The sequence below is a fragment of the Mycteria americana genome, chromosome 2, assembly GCF_035582795.1.
Source record: "Mycteria americana isolate JAX WOST 10 ecotype Jacksonville Zoo and Gardens chromosome 2, USCA_MyAme_1.0, whole genome shotgun sequence".
NCBI lineage: Eukaryota > Metazoa > Chordata > Aves > Ciconiiformes > Ciconiidae > Mycteria > Mycteria americana.
Window position 1 is genome coordinate 53,843,073 of NC_134366.1, and position 16,731 is coordinate 53,859,803.

General features: G+C 40.4%; 1 protein-coding gene across 5 annotated transcripts in view; it reads left to right on the forward strand.

The window, feature by feature from the left end:
* The window catches only part of ELMO1 (engulfment and cell motility 1), a 312,440-nt gene that overhangs the window by 88,141 nt on the left and 207,568 nt on the right, over positions 1 to 16,731 (forward strand). For all 5 annotated transcript variants that reach the window (XM_075493469.1, XM_075493466.1, XM_075493468.1 and 2 more), the window contains one exon: positions 10,757 to 10,792. In XM_075493469.1, the coding sequence (XP_075349584.1) occupies positions 10,757 to 10,792 (36 nt within the window). The remainder of the gene's footprint in view (positions 1 to 10,756; positions 10,793 to 16,731) is intronic.

A 16,731-nucleotide genomic window follows, 5' to 3' on the forward strand; every position in this document is an offset into this window, starting at 1 on the left:
ACTGCAGTCTTTTTTCGTGTTCAGCAGCCTAGACATTCTGCAGCTTCTGAGGGGGTCTGCAGGTCAGGTTTTTCCAAGTCTGGCTTTGCAAAGGGAGTTGTAAAGCAAGGACATCTGTGCTACGCTCTACATTCCCTTCTGCTTTTATACTGTGCATAACTGGCTGATAAGCGCATTATTTAACAGAACTTGAGATTTAATGAAAGGAGCAAATCCTAATATATACAGACTCAGCAGCCTAAGCCTGCCATGGTGCTGCTTTTCTTTCTCGTCCGACTTCAAGCTGTTGATCCTGTCCTCCCACTTAGGGTCTGTCACTCATTGCTGTTTCAGCACACTAAGCCAACAGACAAACTACTTCCACAGAAGAAGCAATTTTTGTTTTGTTTTGGTTTTTGACTTTATTCTTACAACAAAACAGCTTCCTAAAATGGCCTGTGAATGAACAAGGTGTGTGTGGGAGGCAAAGAAAGGTGATATATGGAGGAGAGAGTGGGACAAGGACAGCCAGCTGTTTGAGTGCTCTAGGCTACCAAGGGAAAGCAACTCATGTTCTCTATTCCTGTTTTCACTTGGACTCTCTGCAATACCGTTAATAAGAGGGTCCCGCAAGATGCTCGCTGAACAGGCAAAGCAAACTGAAGGCCTCCTTGCCATTAGCTCCCACCCTGGGCTGTGCACCCTCAGCACTGTGACCTTGTGGGCTGTGCTGCTGACCAGGTCAAACATGCTTCAAACCAAAAAGCTCTTTTCCCTCCTTTTCCCTGCCCCGATACCTGCCACTTTCTTTTCCCCAATGGTATTTTTAACTCTAATCATTTCAGTATCAGTAGGTGGACCTACCCGAACAATTATATTACCATTAGAAAGGGGGGCAGCATTAGAGGAGGAATGAGCACCCAGAAGTTTCAGGGAAGGGCAGAAACTTCTTTGGTGGCCCAGTTTTAGAAGGCAATATATTTTGTAAAGATACCTTTAAGGTATATCTTCACTGTGGAGTTCTTATCCACCTTTGAGTTACTGTTGTTGAGCCAGCCTTGCTTGAATGAGGCTATGACTCAACCATACAGCTGAGAGAACCCTAATGGCTTGGTGCTGCTAAGAGATGGTCCAGCTCCCTGCCCTCTTTGCCCAGTCCTTGCGTGTTAATCCCCACTCACCAGCCCAGTCCTCCTTCCTTCCTGGAGTTGGTTCTGGTGTCTGGATGCTTCGCAAAGCCAATCCAGCTTGTTAACTTGGCTGAAAAGTATCCATGTCTGTTTTGCAGTTAGTTTTCTGCTCAGTTTGAGACTTGCAGAAGCAAGAGAGGAAATGTGCATGAGTGGATGCAGAAAAGGCCCTTTTTTGTGGCAACAGACCACTGCATTGGCATAGGTGTGTCACTGAGCCACAACCTGAGAGCGGGCATGTTGTGAAATAGCGTTAGAGTGGCTGTTTCTGCTCTGGTATCACAACCCAGAGACTGGCACTAAGACTCTGAGGGGGTCAGAGGGGGTGGGACATACCCCATGGGGTGGCTGCTGCTGCTCTGCAAGGAGCTTCTCTGTGTGCTTTCCCAGCTGCCCGTGGGTTAATGCAGCTGAGGACAGCCCTGCATCAGTAAGCCCAGGCTGAGTGGCGCCTCTGTTCACGGTGTGGTGCAGCTGTGCTAGAAATCGATGAATTTTGTTAATTCAAGCTTTATTCTCTATTTTCCCCAAAGGGGCAGACAGTGCTCATTAAAAGTACCGTCATGCTCAGTGTAAGGTTGCTCTGAGGTTTTCTCTGCACGTGGAACTCATGTTAGGGGTAGCTCTTAAGTTATAATTTAAGTGTGTAATTAAGTTTTAGTGGGCAGCCTCTGGAAAGCAAGGCTCCAGCTTTTTATATAACTTTCACCGAGGAGGAGGCCTATGCTTTATTTATGGTTGGCTTTATTTATTGTGCTACTTACTCATTATTTCAGTGAAGCTGATGACTATAAAAGTACAGTGACCAGAGTAAGAGAATGTAAATCCGTGGGTTTCTAGTTGTCTCAGCTTCATTTTGCTGGTGATGAAAAGAAGTAAAAAGTTGACAAGAACTAACAGTGTTTTCTAGTTAATTTTCCATATATTATATTCCTGAATATTGAAGAGAATTAGAATGCATTAGAGAATAGCCTTTCCAGTTTCTTGCTGTTAATATAGGAGAGGTGGGTTTTTTTTTATTTTGTGTATGTTTTCAAAAGTGGTTTTAACACTATGTGTAGTTACCATAATTTGGGCCAGATCTCCTTGAGTCCCTGCTCTTTAGAGCAAATGAACTGTAGACATGGTGTGTGCTGGGACAAAGCTGTAGGGGTTGGTGATAGGCAGATTGTAGGGTGCATGGGGCTCTAGTAAGGCTGAGAGTGCATCTTGTCGATATGAATATATTTGTATCAGCAGAGATGCAACATGTCTTAGAAACTGTCCACATGAATTGAGATCCTGTTGATTGAGATGGATCATCTTTGTTTTTCCTTCAGGCTCATTCTTGCTTCCAGAGCATGCTATGAGTCTCTTATTAACTGAAGAAAAAAAAGAAGCTGGTTTTATGTTTATTTTTATGGTTCAGGTGACCTATAAATTATACCAGAGACTGCAAGACAAGTTAGGTCATGAAGAACAAGTAAATGCTGATTCCATTTTATAATTATCCATGATGTCCAATCATTTTTTGGACTCAGCATCTGTATTGCCAAAGGAGGGGTGTGCGCGTGCACACAGTTATTTCCTTTTCAGAAAGAGATTTCCATAGCACTTCTAATACTAATTTTTTTTGTCTGAAGCCCAGTTTGTGCCTAGTTAAGGGGAGTTGAATATGCGGTCCATCTGGTTGGATGTATGGACAATGTAAAAGGGGTGTGCTGCTTCTGCTCCCCCCTCTAGAGTGCGGTTCCCTAAAATGAGGCAGAAGGAGAGCAATGTTAGAAGGTCCTAGTTACCATAATGACTGATGAAAAATGTGTTCAGGAACCAAACTGGAAGAAATGATCATGTCTCGTTGCTACCCCATCTGAAATAACGTAGTTTGCTCAGTTAGACCTGTATTCCATAGTCTAGCCCAGAATTAATATTTCAGAAAATCATGGCTGTATAGATAGTCTTTCTGATGTAGCAGAAGACTGGTAAAGATGTGGTGGGGTTGGTTTTTTTGATGTATCAGAAAAGTCATGTGACTGGGACAGACTCTCAGCCTTCCTTAAAAGGAAGAAAACCCCTCATAGTCCCTTATAAAGTAAGGAAAGGAAAATGTAAGTCACAAGCCATAAATATTGAAAGACCAAAGAGTTAATAAAAGGAATCTGAATTTATTTTTGTCATTACCAGTAATAATAATAATCTCATGACTGGGAGGAAAAGGAGGAAGGCCTATGCAGAATTTTTAGTATTTTTTTATTGGCAGTATCACAGTCTCTGTCACTTGTCATTTGACTGAAATAACATGCAGTTTTTGCCAAAAAACTGAGACTATGCTAAGCCTAGCTGTCTTGACAGTAACCAGAATTGTTTCTGCTGCTGTTGAGAAGGTTGTTCTTCAGAGGTCTGCTTCATCAATGTGGCTGTGCTGAGCAGCTTTATTGTAGTATAGCCATGACACAGGAGCATGCTAGTTGATGCTGCTCGGACATGGTTGCAGATAGCCTGGTTTTAATTTTAAGGGAGTTGTAATTGCTTAGTGCATAGATTGGAGAAAAAAACTTCCTTTAAATTTGGATGGTTGTTAAATTTTTTCATCTTCCTATTGGAAATAATAAATGCAGCTAGATCAGATTCATGTAAGCTTCTAAATAAATGTGTATTTGTATGTTTTTTGACTCTCGACTAAGAGGATTCTTCTATTGAACACATGCAGTTGCAGAGTTGGCTGCGGTACAGCTGGAAGTCTCTGAGACGGCAATTGTGCATGCTTTAAGGACAAATTCTATTGTTCAGTGAAATTCTAGCTCTTGGCTTGTCTTGCAGAGATAATACTGTATACCAGCCCAGTGGAAAACTGAAGACAGATTAGTTTGGAGTTACTCCGACTTTAACACACTTTTTGGGACAGTTGCTCACATACCTGCTAATATTTTTTTCCATCCCAGTCTGATGAGTATTTCAGTAGTGCTGTCAAAACACTTAAGCAGCCCTTGCTGACAGCCACTTGTTCCTGTCCTACTTCATCTGAAGAGTTATGCCAGTACTGTTTGTAGCAAACTGGACTGGAAAACTGCTGTAGATTATTAAAAGTGACAATAAAGGCTACTTTTAATACAATATTCCTTAACCCAGTTCAGGTTGCCCCAGAAAACAGTTGTGCAAGCACAACTCACTGGGTAAATGGAAAATGAATTTTCAGAAGATAGGAACAATGCTAAGCTAGTAGGTCTAAATAAAGTAATCCTTTTCCACTCTTCCCACCTACTGGCTACGTAGTCCCTGTTTGCTCTCTTGGTCAGCTCCAATGCTCATCTGACTCCTCCGTGAGGCAATTCAGTTTACTAATCCAGCAGAAAATAAGACAGCTGATGAAGGGAGGAAAATAATTTGTATTTTTGACAGCACTGGCCTGTTAGACAGGCTCAGCCATTCCTGTGAAGCTTCACCTGGAAGCATAGATTACTTAATGTGACATTGCTGCCAAAATCAATTCTTGTCCAACAGGGGCTTTATGCAATCTTCATTTCTTAGTGCTTCTGTAATGTCGGGAGAGGGTGACTATTGTCTATGAGGCAAAAATCCAAAATAGTATATAAAATCAGGTTATCCGGTTATACCACTGTGGAGATGGTAACGGCAGGAGAATGAGAAAGGGCTGCAGCCCAATCTTTTGGTGGAGTTCCCATAAAGGAAGAAAGTGGGGTAGGTTTTCTTTGTGAGTGGATTTTTTTTGTTGGTTTATTTTTCTCCTGCTTGCTCTCTTTTGGGTTTGTTTCCCCATCAGTCTTCAAGCTTGGATTCCACCCTCCCTCTCAACACACACACAAGCACAATTTCTTGTATATCCTTCTGATGAATGTCATTGTACATTGTAGATAAAAGCCTTACGTGAAGATTGAACCATCGAAGATCACATCTTTGGAGAGAAGGGGAGAGTTGCTGCTCCTTGCATTCCCCCATCCTAAATGCCTTTTCTCCAGGGTTGTTGTTCTTACTTTGACTGCGTTTAAGAATATTAGCATTTAAATGGTCTCTGCTAAGTGGTGATATCAACACCTTGTTGACAGGAACAGGGAAGAGGAGAGGAGGCATTTTTACTGGTTTTTGTTTGGCAACCACTTTTGTAAAATGTGATAAAAAGAGTAATTCCAGGAGTGGATTTTTATTTCCAAATGTTCTTCAGAGTACTAAACTGGACAAAACTAAATTTTTTTTTTTAAACTCCAGACAAAAGTGTAGTATTTGAGAAATGAGCAAAAATAAGAAGAGCTTAAAATCTCCACTTCTGCAACTTTCCAGGATGTTTTTGTCTCTTGGACTGTGGTAGCTGTGGGATATTGTGGTGGCTGTGAAGAGTGGGAGTGCTGCTGCATAACTGAATAGTCATTTTGCAGATTTCATCCAAATAATTTATTTCAACCTCCTGGCCAGAGTGTTTCCCAGACTTCATTTATATGTGATAGCCACACCTGATACAAACAGAAGCCAGAAATACGTACTCCTGTGTATTTGTCTTGTCATATTTCTAAACACTGCCTGTTATCCAGAATGTGGGCTATCCTTGTGTTTGCCTGAAAAGCAGCAGCCAAATACTGATTTAATGTGGTTAGCAGGTCGTTCAAGAATCATAGAATCATTTAGGTTGGAAAAGACCCTGAAGATCGAGTCCAACTGTAAACCTAACATTGCCAAGTCCACCACTAAATCATGTCCCTAAGCACCCCATCTATGTGTCTTTTAAATACCTCCAAGGGATGGTAACTCAACCACTTCCCTGGGCAGCCTGTTCCAATGCTTGACAACCTTTTCGGTGAAGAAATTTTTCCTAATATCCAATCTAAACCTCCCCTGGCACAACTTGAGGCTGTTTCTGCTTGTGCTATGGCTTGTTACTTGGGAGAAGAGACTGACACCCACTTTGCTACAGCCTCTTTTCAGGTAGTAGTAGAGCGTGATAAGGTCTCCCCTGAGCCTCGTTTTCTGCAGGCTAAACAACCCCAGTTCCCTCAGCCACTCCTCATAGGACTTGTCCTCTAGATCCTTCACCAGCTTCGTTGCCCTTCTCTGGACACGCTCCAGCACCTCAATGTCTTCCTTGTAGTGAGGGGCCTGTCCATCATCCATCACCCCGTCAGTTTTTCTGTAAAGGAGGAAGTTTTTGTGAACATCTTCCACCTTTGCTAATAATGGCCCTCTCCATGGCCATACTGCATGAAAAGCTTTTATCCTCACTGGTATTTTTATCCTACTCTGCACGTCTTTAAACAGTGCAGGCTCAGAAACATTGGTTGCATTGATGTGGTGTGACTGCTTTAGCTCTTGGCATTGCTAGCTCCGGTGTGTCTGCACTGGCTTCCCCAGTCGGACAACATTTTAGTAGTTCTCCACAGTGCAGATAAGCCCTTACTGTGCACTGCATGTTGTCGCAGCTGGGGTTTAGATTTAGGGTACCTTTGGTTCTCGTACAGCAGTTTTTGCACATGAACAGATGGAGTTGATCTGGTTAGGTCCTTGCTAAAGGAGCCTCTGCTGGAAGCTGCTAGTGACATAACCTGCAGTATTTGAGCAAGTATTAAGTCTGTATGGCTTGGGGAAGTCCAGAAGGAACTGCTACGCCTTGGGATTCAGCTGGAAATGTATCACAAAGTTCCTTTGAGGCCAAACAGGGAGCATACTATGGTAGTGAAATGTCTAAACCGGTAACTTAACGTTAATGTTTATTTTGCATTATGTTGGCATTTGTTTTGAGATTTCTCCCTGTATAAAAATTGCTGTCTGTTTTTGTCTTTCACCACTATAGTATCTGAACCTTTCACAAACACTAGTTAATTTACCCTCATAACGTTTATGTTTTGGCCATGGTTTTATTCCCATCTGTGCAAGTGCAATTGAGGGATGGATTCTAAAAAAAGATAAATATAAGTATCGAGCTAATTACAGTGTCTAGATTAGTAAGACTTTCAGCATTTTTGACCATACCTGTGGTAACTCACCCAGGAAGTGTTTTACAGAACTCTCTGGTTGCTACCACAGAGTCAGCTGTCTGGAAGAAACAACAATTGTGTATATATAGAAAGAGGAAAGCTGGTGGAGGTGGCAGAATGTACTTGTTCCTTTCCAGGCTGACTTGCTGAAAGAGTTAGCTTGGCTACTCCTTCAGTGGTAACTTTAGCATGGTCTGTAGGTGAATATGAGAGGAACTCTTGCTCATGCCAGGTCCTTCTTTGTTAGGTCTTTGGTTTGACGGGATGAAAATAGCATGCACTCCTTTAGATAACAGCCTCCACGTGTTCAGTGGTAAAAGTCTATCTGTAATCATCCTGTACCATGTTACTGCAACATTTGATGTCCTAGATTGATTGCTGCTCTTATCACACTTTCCAAAGCAACAGAGATTAATAAATTTTTTTTTGGTCTAATACGATGGTTATCTTTCCTCTCAAGTGAAAATTTGCTGTCTTTCTATTTGTTGTGGTTTAACCCCACCTGGCAACTAAGCATGACACAGCCACTTGCTCACTTCCCCCCACGGTGGGATGGGGGAGACAATTGGAAGGGTAAAAGTGAGAAAATTCATGGGTTGAGATGAAGACAGTTTAATGGGTAAAGCAAAAGCCACGTGCACAAGCAAAGCAAAGCAAGGAATTAATTCACTGCTTCCCATGGGCAGGCAGGTGTTCAGCCATCTCCAGGACAGCAGGGCTCCATCACGCGTAACGGTTCCTTGGGAAGACAAACGCCATCACTCTGAACATCCCCCCCTTCCTCCTTCTTCCCCTGCTTTATATGCTGAGCATGATGTCATATGGTGTGGAATAGCCCTTTGGCCAGTTGGGGTCAGCTGTCCCAGCTGTGTCCCCTCCCAACTTCTTGTGCACCTGGCAGAGCATGGGAAGCTTAACAATCCTTGATTTAGTATAAGAACTACTTAGCAATAACTAAAACATCCCTGAATTATCAACGCTGTTTTCAGCACAAATCCAAATCATAGCCCCATACTAGCTACTATGAAGAAAATTAACTCTATCCCAGCCAAAACCAGCACAGTATTGCTTCACTAGAAAAGTACTATACAATTCAATTATTTGCCCATATTATTCTGCATTTATATTTTCTTTTACATTGCACATCTTCTGACCTCAAGTTAACTGATTGCTAGTTAAGGTGGATAAGAGTTCTGTAAATACTAAAGAGAGTTGCTGTCTAAATATTTTGTTCTAGGATTCAGATCTTTGTTCTTTGATTCCTGGCCTCAGTCATGGAGAAAATGCACCTGATTATAGCCTGTTGTGAAAAATCTCTGGCACAACCAAGTCTGCCCTTTGAAGTGCTACCAGTTTGCAAACACCACACTTTCTCTTTGATGCGAGACAGACACAGCACCAATTTCAAGTTTACTTGCTGCTTAGCCAAAGCCAGCACCTGGATGAAAAGCAGCTGTTTTAAAAACAGGGCTCAGAAGGATGCTATGAAGTTTTGCTGGCATGTGCTGCATAAGGTTGCTTGGATCCACACACATTTGGGAGATGACAAAACCCATTTGTGGTGGTGGTGGTTCTTGTTAGGGTTTAGCAGAATCTGCTGCAGTAAGAAGCACTCTTTGCAGAAGCATGGGAATGACATTCTGCTGAAGTTGGGATGTCCTGTGGGAAATTCTTTGAATTTTTCTGCTTCTAAAAGCATGTTGAGGGTAACTTTCTCCCCATTTTAAGGCTGTCTGATCATCAGGATGCTTTTTGTTTGCTCGTTACTACTGGCTACACGCATAGCTGTTGCAGCATACAAGAACCAAAGCCATGAAATCCAAGAACAAAATCTTGTCACTTTTCTAATTTGATGTAGGCTGTAGCCCTGTCTGTGCTTGTATACGTGGTAAACTGTGCCATCATTATCTTCAGGCATGAGTATTGCAGCTCACAGCTAGCAATGAAGGGTTTCAAACACTGTTCCTGTGATGTACTCTCTGTGTTTTCTTCCCTGATGGTTACACAAGCCAGCCCAAAAGCTGCCCTCCCTGAGACTGGTCCTTCTTGAAAAGAGTCTATACATAGACTCCTGTGGTCTTTGTAGAAAGCACAACATTACTTATGCATAAGCAGAATGGAAAATGTGAGGTGGGAGGAGTTACTGCTGTACCAAAAGGGGGGGGCGGGGGGGGCGGAATCTAGCCAAGTTCTGGGACAGAGCTGAATCAGCGATTGGAGAGCTTGGAGTCCTAGAGCTGTTTTGGGCTGAACGGCATGGCAGCAAGTGCACAGGGGAAGACGTGGGGAGAAGGGGACAGGGAGGAAGGAGGGACCTCTTTGTTCTCCTTTTGAACAGTAGTCTACCCAGTGTGGAGCTGCAGCCAACCCTCTGAAATAAAACTGTGAAATAGATTTAGGAGACACAAGAAGGGGTTAAGTAGAAGACGGATATTCCTCTTCCCCCCCTTAAGTGATGTTTTAAAAAGAAGTTATTTATCTTGGATCCCATTTTTTACCATTGATAGTCTCTTTCTTCAGCTTGCTTAATCAGCAGTTCTGAAGCCATCTATTAGCAGGAGGATGACTTTTCCCGTTTTCTGAGTATAGTAATATGATGCCATAGCTTCTGGTTCACCAATGAGACACAACAGTGTATATCGTCGGGAAAAAAAAGGAAATGCCTAAATAAAAAAACTCTTGGGGTACATTAAATCTCTTGCTGCAACTAGGAACCAAGTATTTGGAAGCTACTGGGAAACCAAGAGCATCACACTGAAGGTTGGGCGTGGAGCTTGGCCTCTTAAAATCTGAATCAATAAGTGACGTTCTTAAGCAGGTCATTGTCTTTCTCAAGTGCGTTGATTCAGCACCTTGGGTCTAGGCGTGTCCATGTGAATTTTAAGAGCAAAAGAGCTATGGGTGAGCTTACACGTTCTGTTGGAATAAGACTGCTGCATTGTATTTATGTGTCATGGAGCTGGTGCAAGATGGTTTTATGTTGTTGAGTAAATGCACTCTGTGGTTAAAAACCCAGGGTAAATTCTTTGTCTCCCTTTGAAGTCAACAGAAAACTTGTCCCTGACTTCAGAAAGTCAGGATTTTGGTCTTTGTTGGTCCTAGCTACACAGCAACTTTCAACCATACTGACAACTCTGACATTGGTATTAGTGATGGAGAATGGAAGTAATAAAAGAGTTTTTCAGGCAACGGACTACACGTTATAGCAACGAGACAGAAAATGCTTAATGTGTGAACTTTTACTGTTTTGTACCAAAAATTTATTTTACACAACTACTTAACTAATATAGGATGCCTAGACATGCTTTAATGGTCAAGAGAAACAGGTTTTAGAGAAATCTGATATATTTTCCCTATCAACTGTCTTTTCTCTTCTGCTTTTTTTCCTAACAGAAGTTAACACAAGTATTCTGAACAAATATTTGAAATTAATTTTGAATGTTCTTTACCAGTTACTGAACTGTTTCTATTCACAGCGAACTGTTAGTAATTTACTGCCTCTTAGTGTGTGTCTGTCTTTGAATTTTATGAATCAAATGGGGGGGGGGGCGGCGTGTGTATGCATAGGTAAATAGAGTACAGATGTTTTAAAGTGTGTCTCCTCACGTGCAAGTTTTAATTTTGCAGACGATATCAGAAATTGCAGAAGATAATGAAGCCCTGGTAAGAATCTGATAAGAACATCACCTTGTACACTTCCTCTTCTTTTGCATGTCTGAGTTCAGGCCCCTGCACTAATCTTTATATGTAAATACGGCTGTGCATATTCATTCAGCCAGTCTTCAGCATTCTCTGTTTTCTCCTCTTTGATGCCTGTTAAAATTTTCTGATGAAGCCTTTTTTGCTTTGCTTGTGGAATGGGTGCTTCATTTCTGTAACTTCTGCAGGGGCTTCTACTATTTCCTAAGAAAGGCTTTTGTTTTGTTTTTTAATTTGAGCAAACAAATAATTTCCCTTCTTTTCCCAAGTCCCCTCTTAAATTTGTCTGGCTTACATGATTGATAGTAAGCAATTTTAATTGTTGATGTTAGTGAGATGAAAGTAAGAGTCATTGTGCCAGTTTGAATTCCTGTAATGTGCTGGTCCCAGGTAATGCTAGTTGTTGCAGATAACTGCATAAAGGAAAACTGTAATATAAAGGGCCTCATATCAGAAAGTTCAGAAGCATGCTTATTGCCCTGATGATTTTGAATGGGACTCTTCTGTGTGCTTCAGGTTAAGTGCAGGCTTCATAGGCTTTGATAAGTTGGGACCCCAGGAGGTATTCTAGTATCTTGATTGGCTTGCAAGTTTGACATGTCAAGTATAGCTAAAACCCAAGGAAGCAAAAGAATAAGTAATCAATTAACCGTGCATCTGTCACTCTGAGAGCTTGATGTGGTTTATCATGCAGGAAATGCAGCTCCCCATCTTAATCCATGCTAAATCATACTTTCACAAATCTGCTGTAAACCAAGTTCTGAAACATTTATTATTAAATCGTTGCCTAATAAATAAATTAGACAGTAAGAATAAATTTGGCAGGAAACTTAAATCCTTCCTTTATATTCACTTTCTCAACCTAATACAAAGTGACTTGTTTCATAATAGAAAAGTTTCGATTCTGAGGAAAATGATTAAAATGGCATGAGGCTTTCAGAATTCTTGGCAGCATCACCCCTGCTGAGACAAGGTACCTCCTGTGCATTTGGATGCTGGGTTTTTCCTCACTGATGTGGATATAGTTCTTTATGGAAGAATAGTTATATTCCTTCAGCATCTCTCTGCTTCCAAATTCTATTAACCTGTAGGCTTCTCTACATTGAATTGTGTGATCGTCCTCAGGACAGTACTAAAATGCTGACTTACAGTTACATTGCACCCTCGTTTTAGGACCTGATCATACTGATGATCTGAATTAATTTTTTTTTTACACAGTTTAGTTTTTGTTCACTCATGGGAATAAGTCTTTACCCACTTTACACTGATCAATAAGAATCCTCTTAGATATAGCACATCAGTGGATACAGTAGTAAAGAAAGTGTATGTGACTAAAGTTTATTCTAACTTTGGAATTTAAATCCTGCCACTAGAAGCTTCAATTTACATCGGGGCACACAGTTTAATATTTTGATTTCCATCAGTAGTACATGAAATGATACAATTAAAATAACACAAATTCTTGAGTTTGGGACTTGTACTAAAAAAGATACCAGACCCATTGGTCAGGAGGTGAAACCAATAGTTCTGAAAGCTGGCCTGTTTGTACATTTTGAAGGTAAAGTGTATATATTAGTGCTCTATGAGTGTAGTTATCAAACATCTTGACTATTTTTCACCCATGTATTAATGGGAAAAGATCCAATGAAACAAGATCTATTAAAAAAAAAAAAACCACCAAAACTCAGGGCTTGATGTAATGAACTAAACTAAACTAAACTTTAAAACTTTGCAGCCTCCACCTGCTGTCTTCTTGACTAAAGAAACTTAAAGAAACCAAATGCTAATTAAAAAGTTACTTTTTATTTACAGGATGACATATTTCATAAAGTGCCAATATTTCATTTTATCTCTGGTAGCTTGCACATGCTAGCCTGACGTAAAACCTGATTTTCACAGAGAGGCCTTGTTTGATACCTTTTTCACTGAAGGAAGTTGCAAGTTTCTAAAATGCGAGTTTCTTTTTCTCTGTCTTTTCAGTGTTAGGGGTTCCCCATTTTGTTTTGGGATTTTATTTATTCCATGTTGGCTGATACTTGGATTAAAAAAAAAAAAAATTCCCATGAAACAGCTCTATCAATTGACCTTTGCATTACAGTACTGAATTGTAGTCAAACCACGCTGATTGGAGAGTGATGTTTTTCCTGTGTAGTTAGTTATTCCCAGTCTTTTAAGAAAAGCTTAAGTTCATTTAAGGAAATTACCATGAAATGAGCAAAACCAGGAATTTAAAAGATGAGGAATAAGAGAAAAGGTAATTCTAATCACATCTTTGTGAAGAAACAGTGTGTGATAGTTCCTCTGGGCTAGTTTCCCATGCAAACAAATGTTTAATGTACTTGTAAGCGGATTTAGTCATACTCCATAATAAGAGTATCTACACCCGGATTTATTCAAGCATAGTTACAGTCCTGTTTAAAATTTGCAGCTTGTTTGCTTTAATCAGAGTTAATTTCCAAGCTTAAAGAAGCCCTGATACCAGGGGTACAAAGCTATTTCAGGTTTTTGGAATGCAAATGTTTTAAAATCAGTAGGGCTGATCCCTTGTAATGAACGCAATGAAGCTGTACCACAAAGAAATATTTCAGTTGTGCTTGGCACGATGCAAAAGAAAAAAAAAAATCTGTGTCAATTGCACTGTAGCAGTTAAGTGCATTTTCTGTCATCATCTAGAAAAATAGGGGCAGCTACCCCGCAGATTGTTCAGTCATTTTCAGCTGTACAGAGTAAGTACCAAGTAGGTGTGAATTGCTCCTAGTTTGATTTGATGGTGGCTTAGCTTCACCCTTGGAAAGGTTACTTGAAGAAACAAGGCAGTGTAGAAGCAATGAAGAGGAGCCATAGCAATAAAAAAGGTACTGGTTCATACTGCTTGCAAAGCATCCTGCTGCATCATCAGTCTTCATTTTACTTGCTTAGGTTCTTACCCCCATGGCTTTTCCAGAGCTCTTGTCCTCTGATGATTAGATATATTCTGCTCCCCTGTTTAAATTTATTCATGGCCGTTTATCCTCGACAACTCTAACTTAAAAAAGTTGTTCTTACTCTTTGATGTTGACCTCAATGATGTCAGGCCTTTCAGCTGCCCAGTATCAGGCTGTGAGCACAGTTGCTGAATGAGAAGGGACTTAAAAGTTAACTGCTTCCTTAAGTCCTGCATTTGGTAGTAGGCTGCAACTCTTTTGTTGCCTCCTGCCCGGTTAAAGTTGTTTCTTTGCTGCCTTTCCTCTGCACAATTAGAGATCAGCTTTGGTTCTGTTTTGCCCATGAAAAATGGTTTGTGTAAATATGTACTGTCTTTGGCTGATAGTCCTAACAGGCTGGTGGCTGTATCCTGGTTGTGACAGACAAGCAACAGTTAATTTCCAGGTTCTCCTGTGCAACTTTTATCATATAAAACATGAGACAGTCCACCTAGCTTTATAAAAGCTTGTAGTGCTTTTTTTTTTTTTGTTACCTGATGATAGCTGAGCCTGACTAACTATCTCGATTTAAAGAATCATTTGAACAGCTGAATATTTTTCCCTCCTCAATAGCAGTAAAACATTCATTTTGGTATGTGTGTTAAACATGGATTGAGAATTTTTTTTTTCCCCAAAAAACATCTAGGGGTTTGGGTGCTCAAGTCCCATTAATTTATTTTGATAAGAAATCCAAATTGCTTTAGGCATATTTCAAAATATCAGACATAGTTCTATGTATACATCTGAGCACTGCTTAGCACACATGATAAAAAGATGGCTTAGCATGTAGAAATGATACTAGGAAGGCAGGTGAGAGACAGGTGTGGTGGTCAGGGTCACATGCACAGTCCTATCATTTTTATTTTTAGGAAAGAAAAGCTAATATCAAAATGTGTGGAGGTTTTTTTCTTCAGAGTTTCTTAAGGTAAGAATGCAGAAAATTCTTAGGAATGTAAATTAACAGGCTTTGACCCGATATTTCTCTAAAACCTAGAAATATGAAACGCAACTGTCGACTTACTCTTCAGTCAGGTTTGTCAGAGGGGTTGAGGTGCACAGGCTGTGGATCAGAGCATGGCCATCCATGCACACTGGAATGGCTCACGCTGAGACAGCCAATGTTGTTACAGACCACAGCTTTCCGCTGCTTAAGAGGCTTTTGCTGAGAGCTGCTGTGGGTGAGGAGGTGCTTCTTGACCAGTTCGCCCATCCTCACAGTGGTGGTTAGAAGAGGGGAGTCACACAGCAGAGAATGGGGAAACTCCATCAGCTGTCCCAGCATAAGGTATTCCCACCTAAGAGCCAGAACCCTGAACAGCACTCAGGAGGGATTGTACAAGTAGCTTGCCTGACACCGTAGATCATTAAAACGTCAGTGTTAGCGAGATATGAAATTGCAGTTACACAGTGCATGTTTCTGATCATTTTTCCCCTCTTGCTGCAATGACACACATTAAAAAACATCTTCATCAGGAATTACCGTCCAACTATTAAGTCATTTTGCCAGAGCAGCAAGGGTTTGATGTTTACAGAACTGTCGTGCCTTGTGCTGTGGATTAATCTAAAAAGATTTTATGAAGAAAGAGGCCACATCATTTTTCGGACTTTTTGTATGACTAAAACACTTATCACTGAGATTTTGAGTTAAACAGCTGCTACCGTGCATTTTCTAAGATTACTACTTTTACGAACAAGCTTTGATTGCCTTGAAATTTCTAGCATCTATTCTGTCTGCCACTCTTTAATAGTATGAGTGCGTCTGTGTGTGTGTGTGTCTTGAAATGAATTGCTTGGAAGTCTATTTCTACCTATTTGCTTGTGTTTAAACACATAACAATGAATCAACACTACTCCCTTCCCCCTCCAGATACTCTAGTCCTTATCTTGCTCTAGTTACCCTGGAGATTGCTTTCATCTCTAGCTGTGCTATTCCTCATGCTTATCCATTAAGCCTGGCTTCTGACTTTTGCAATGCCATTTAGTGTATACGTATGTGCGCAGGTGCATATGTATAGCTATATATTTAAAAAAATACATGCTATGTATGTGTGGTGCTGCATAATATAGAGAGTTGGAGTATTTTGTTCTTGATTAGTCCCAGTGTTGAACCTCTTCACTCTCATTAATTATTTGAAGCAGTGTCCCAGGAGTGACACCTGGTGTCTGATGATTTTAAGTTGAAAAATACTGTCACCTTCTGGATTCCAAACAGTTGTATCATTGTCACATCTACTAAAACCAGGTTTAATCATTAATACCAGTATTTTCAGCTCCATTAACCCACTTTCCCCTCCAAAGCTGTGGAGGAGGCTGGATTAATTGGCAGGATTAATCAGTAGTTTTGGTGAGAATACTGTGGAAAGTAAGGGAATTAAACTAACCTGAATTCCAGCCACTGCTGTTCTGCAGGTGAATATCCATATGCAGGTTTAATACAGTTTAAATAATCCTTCTAAACTATACCCACTGTTAATGGGGATTAGCTTTCATGTACAATTAGTTTATAGAAGAGTATTTATGTACTAAATGCAGGTTAGTTGACTAGATTTTTAAACAATATATGAGAAAATCTAGGGGAGATAAATTACCTGCTTAGTTTAATGCTGGGAGAGACATTTTTATCTACTTTTCAACCTATATGACCTATCTTCTTGTAAATTTTTTTCTTTTTATTTGGATCTAATTTAGTCTAGCTTCTTAAAATATCAGAATTCCATATATTTGTGGAAGTATTCTGTCATGAACATGCATGAGAATTTCGTACAAGTTTTTAGAAGGAAGCCTTTCCTAGGGCTGTTGTTTTATTTGTGGATTCATAAATAACCATTGTATGCAGAAGGAATGGATTGAGGAAAATGACAGGACAGGAGCTGATTAAATTTCCTGCAGAGTCTTACTGTCGTCTTTTTATGAAATCCTTGGTTATTTGGAATGCTAATG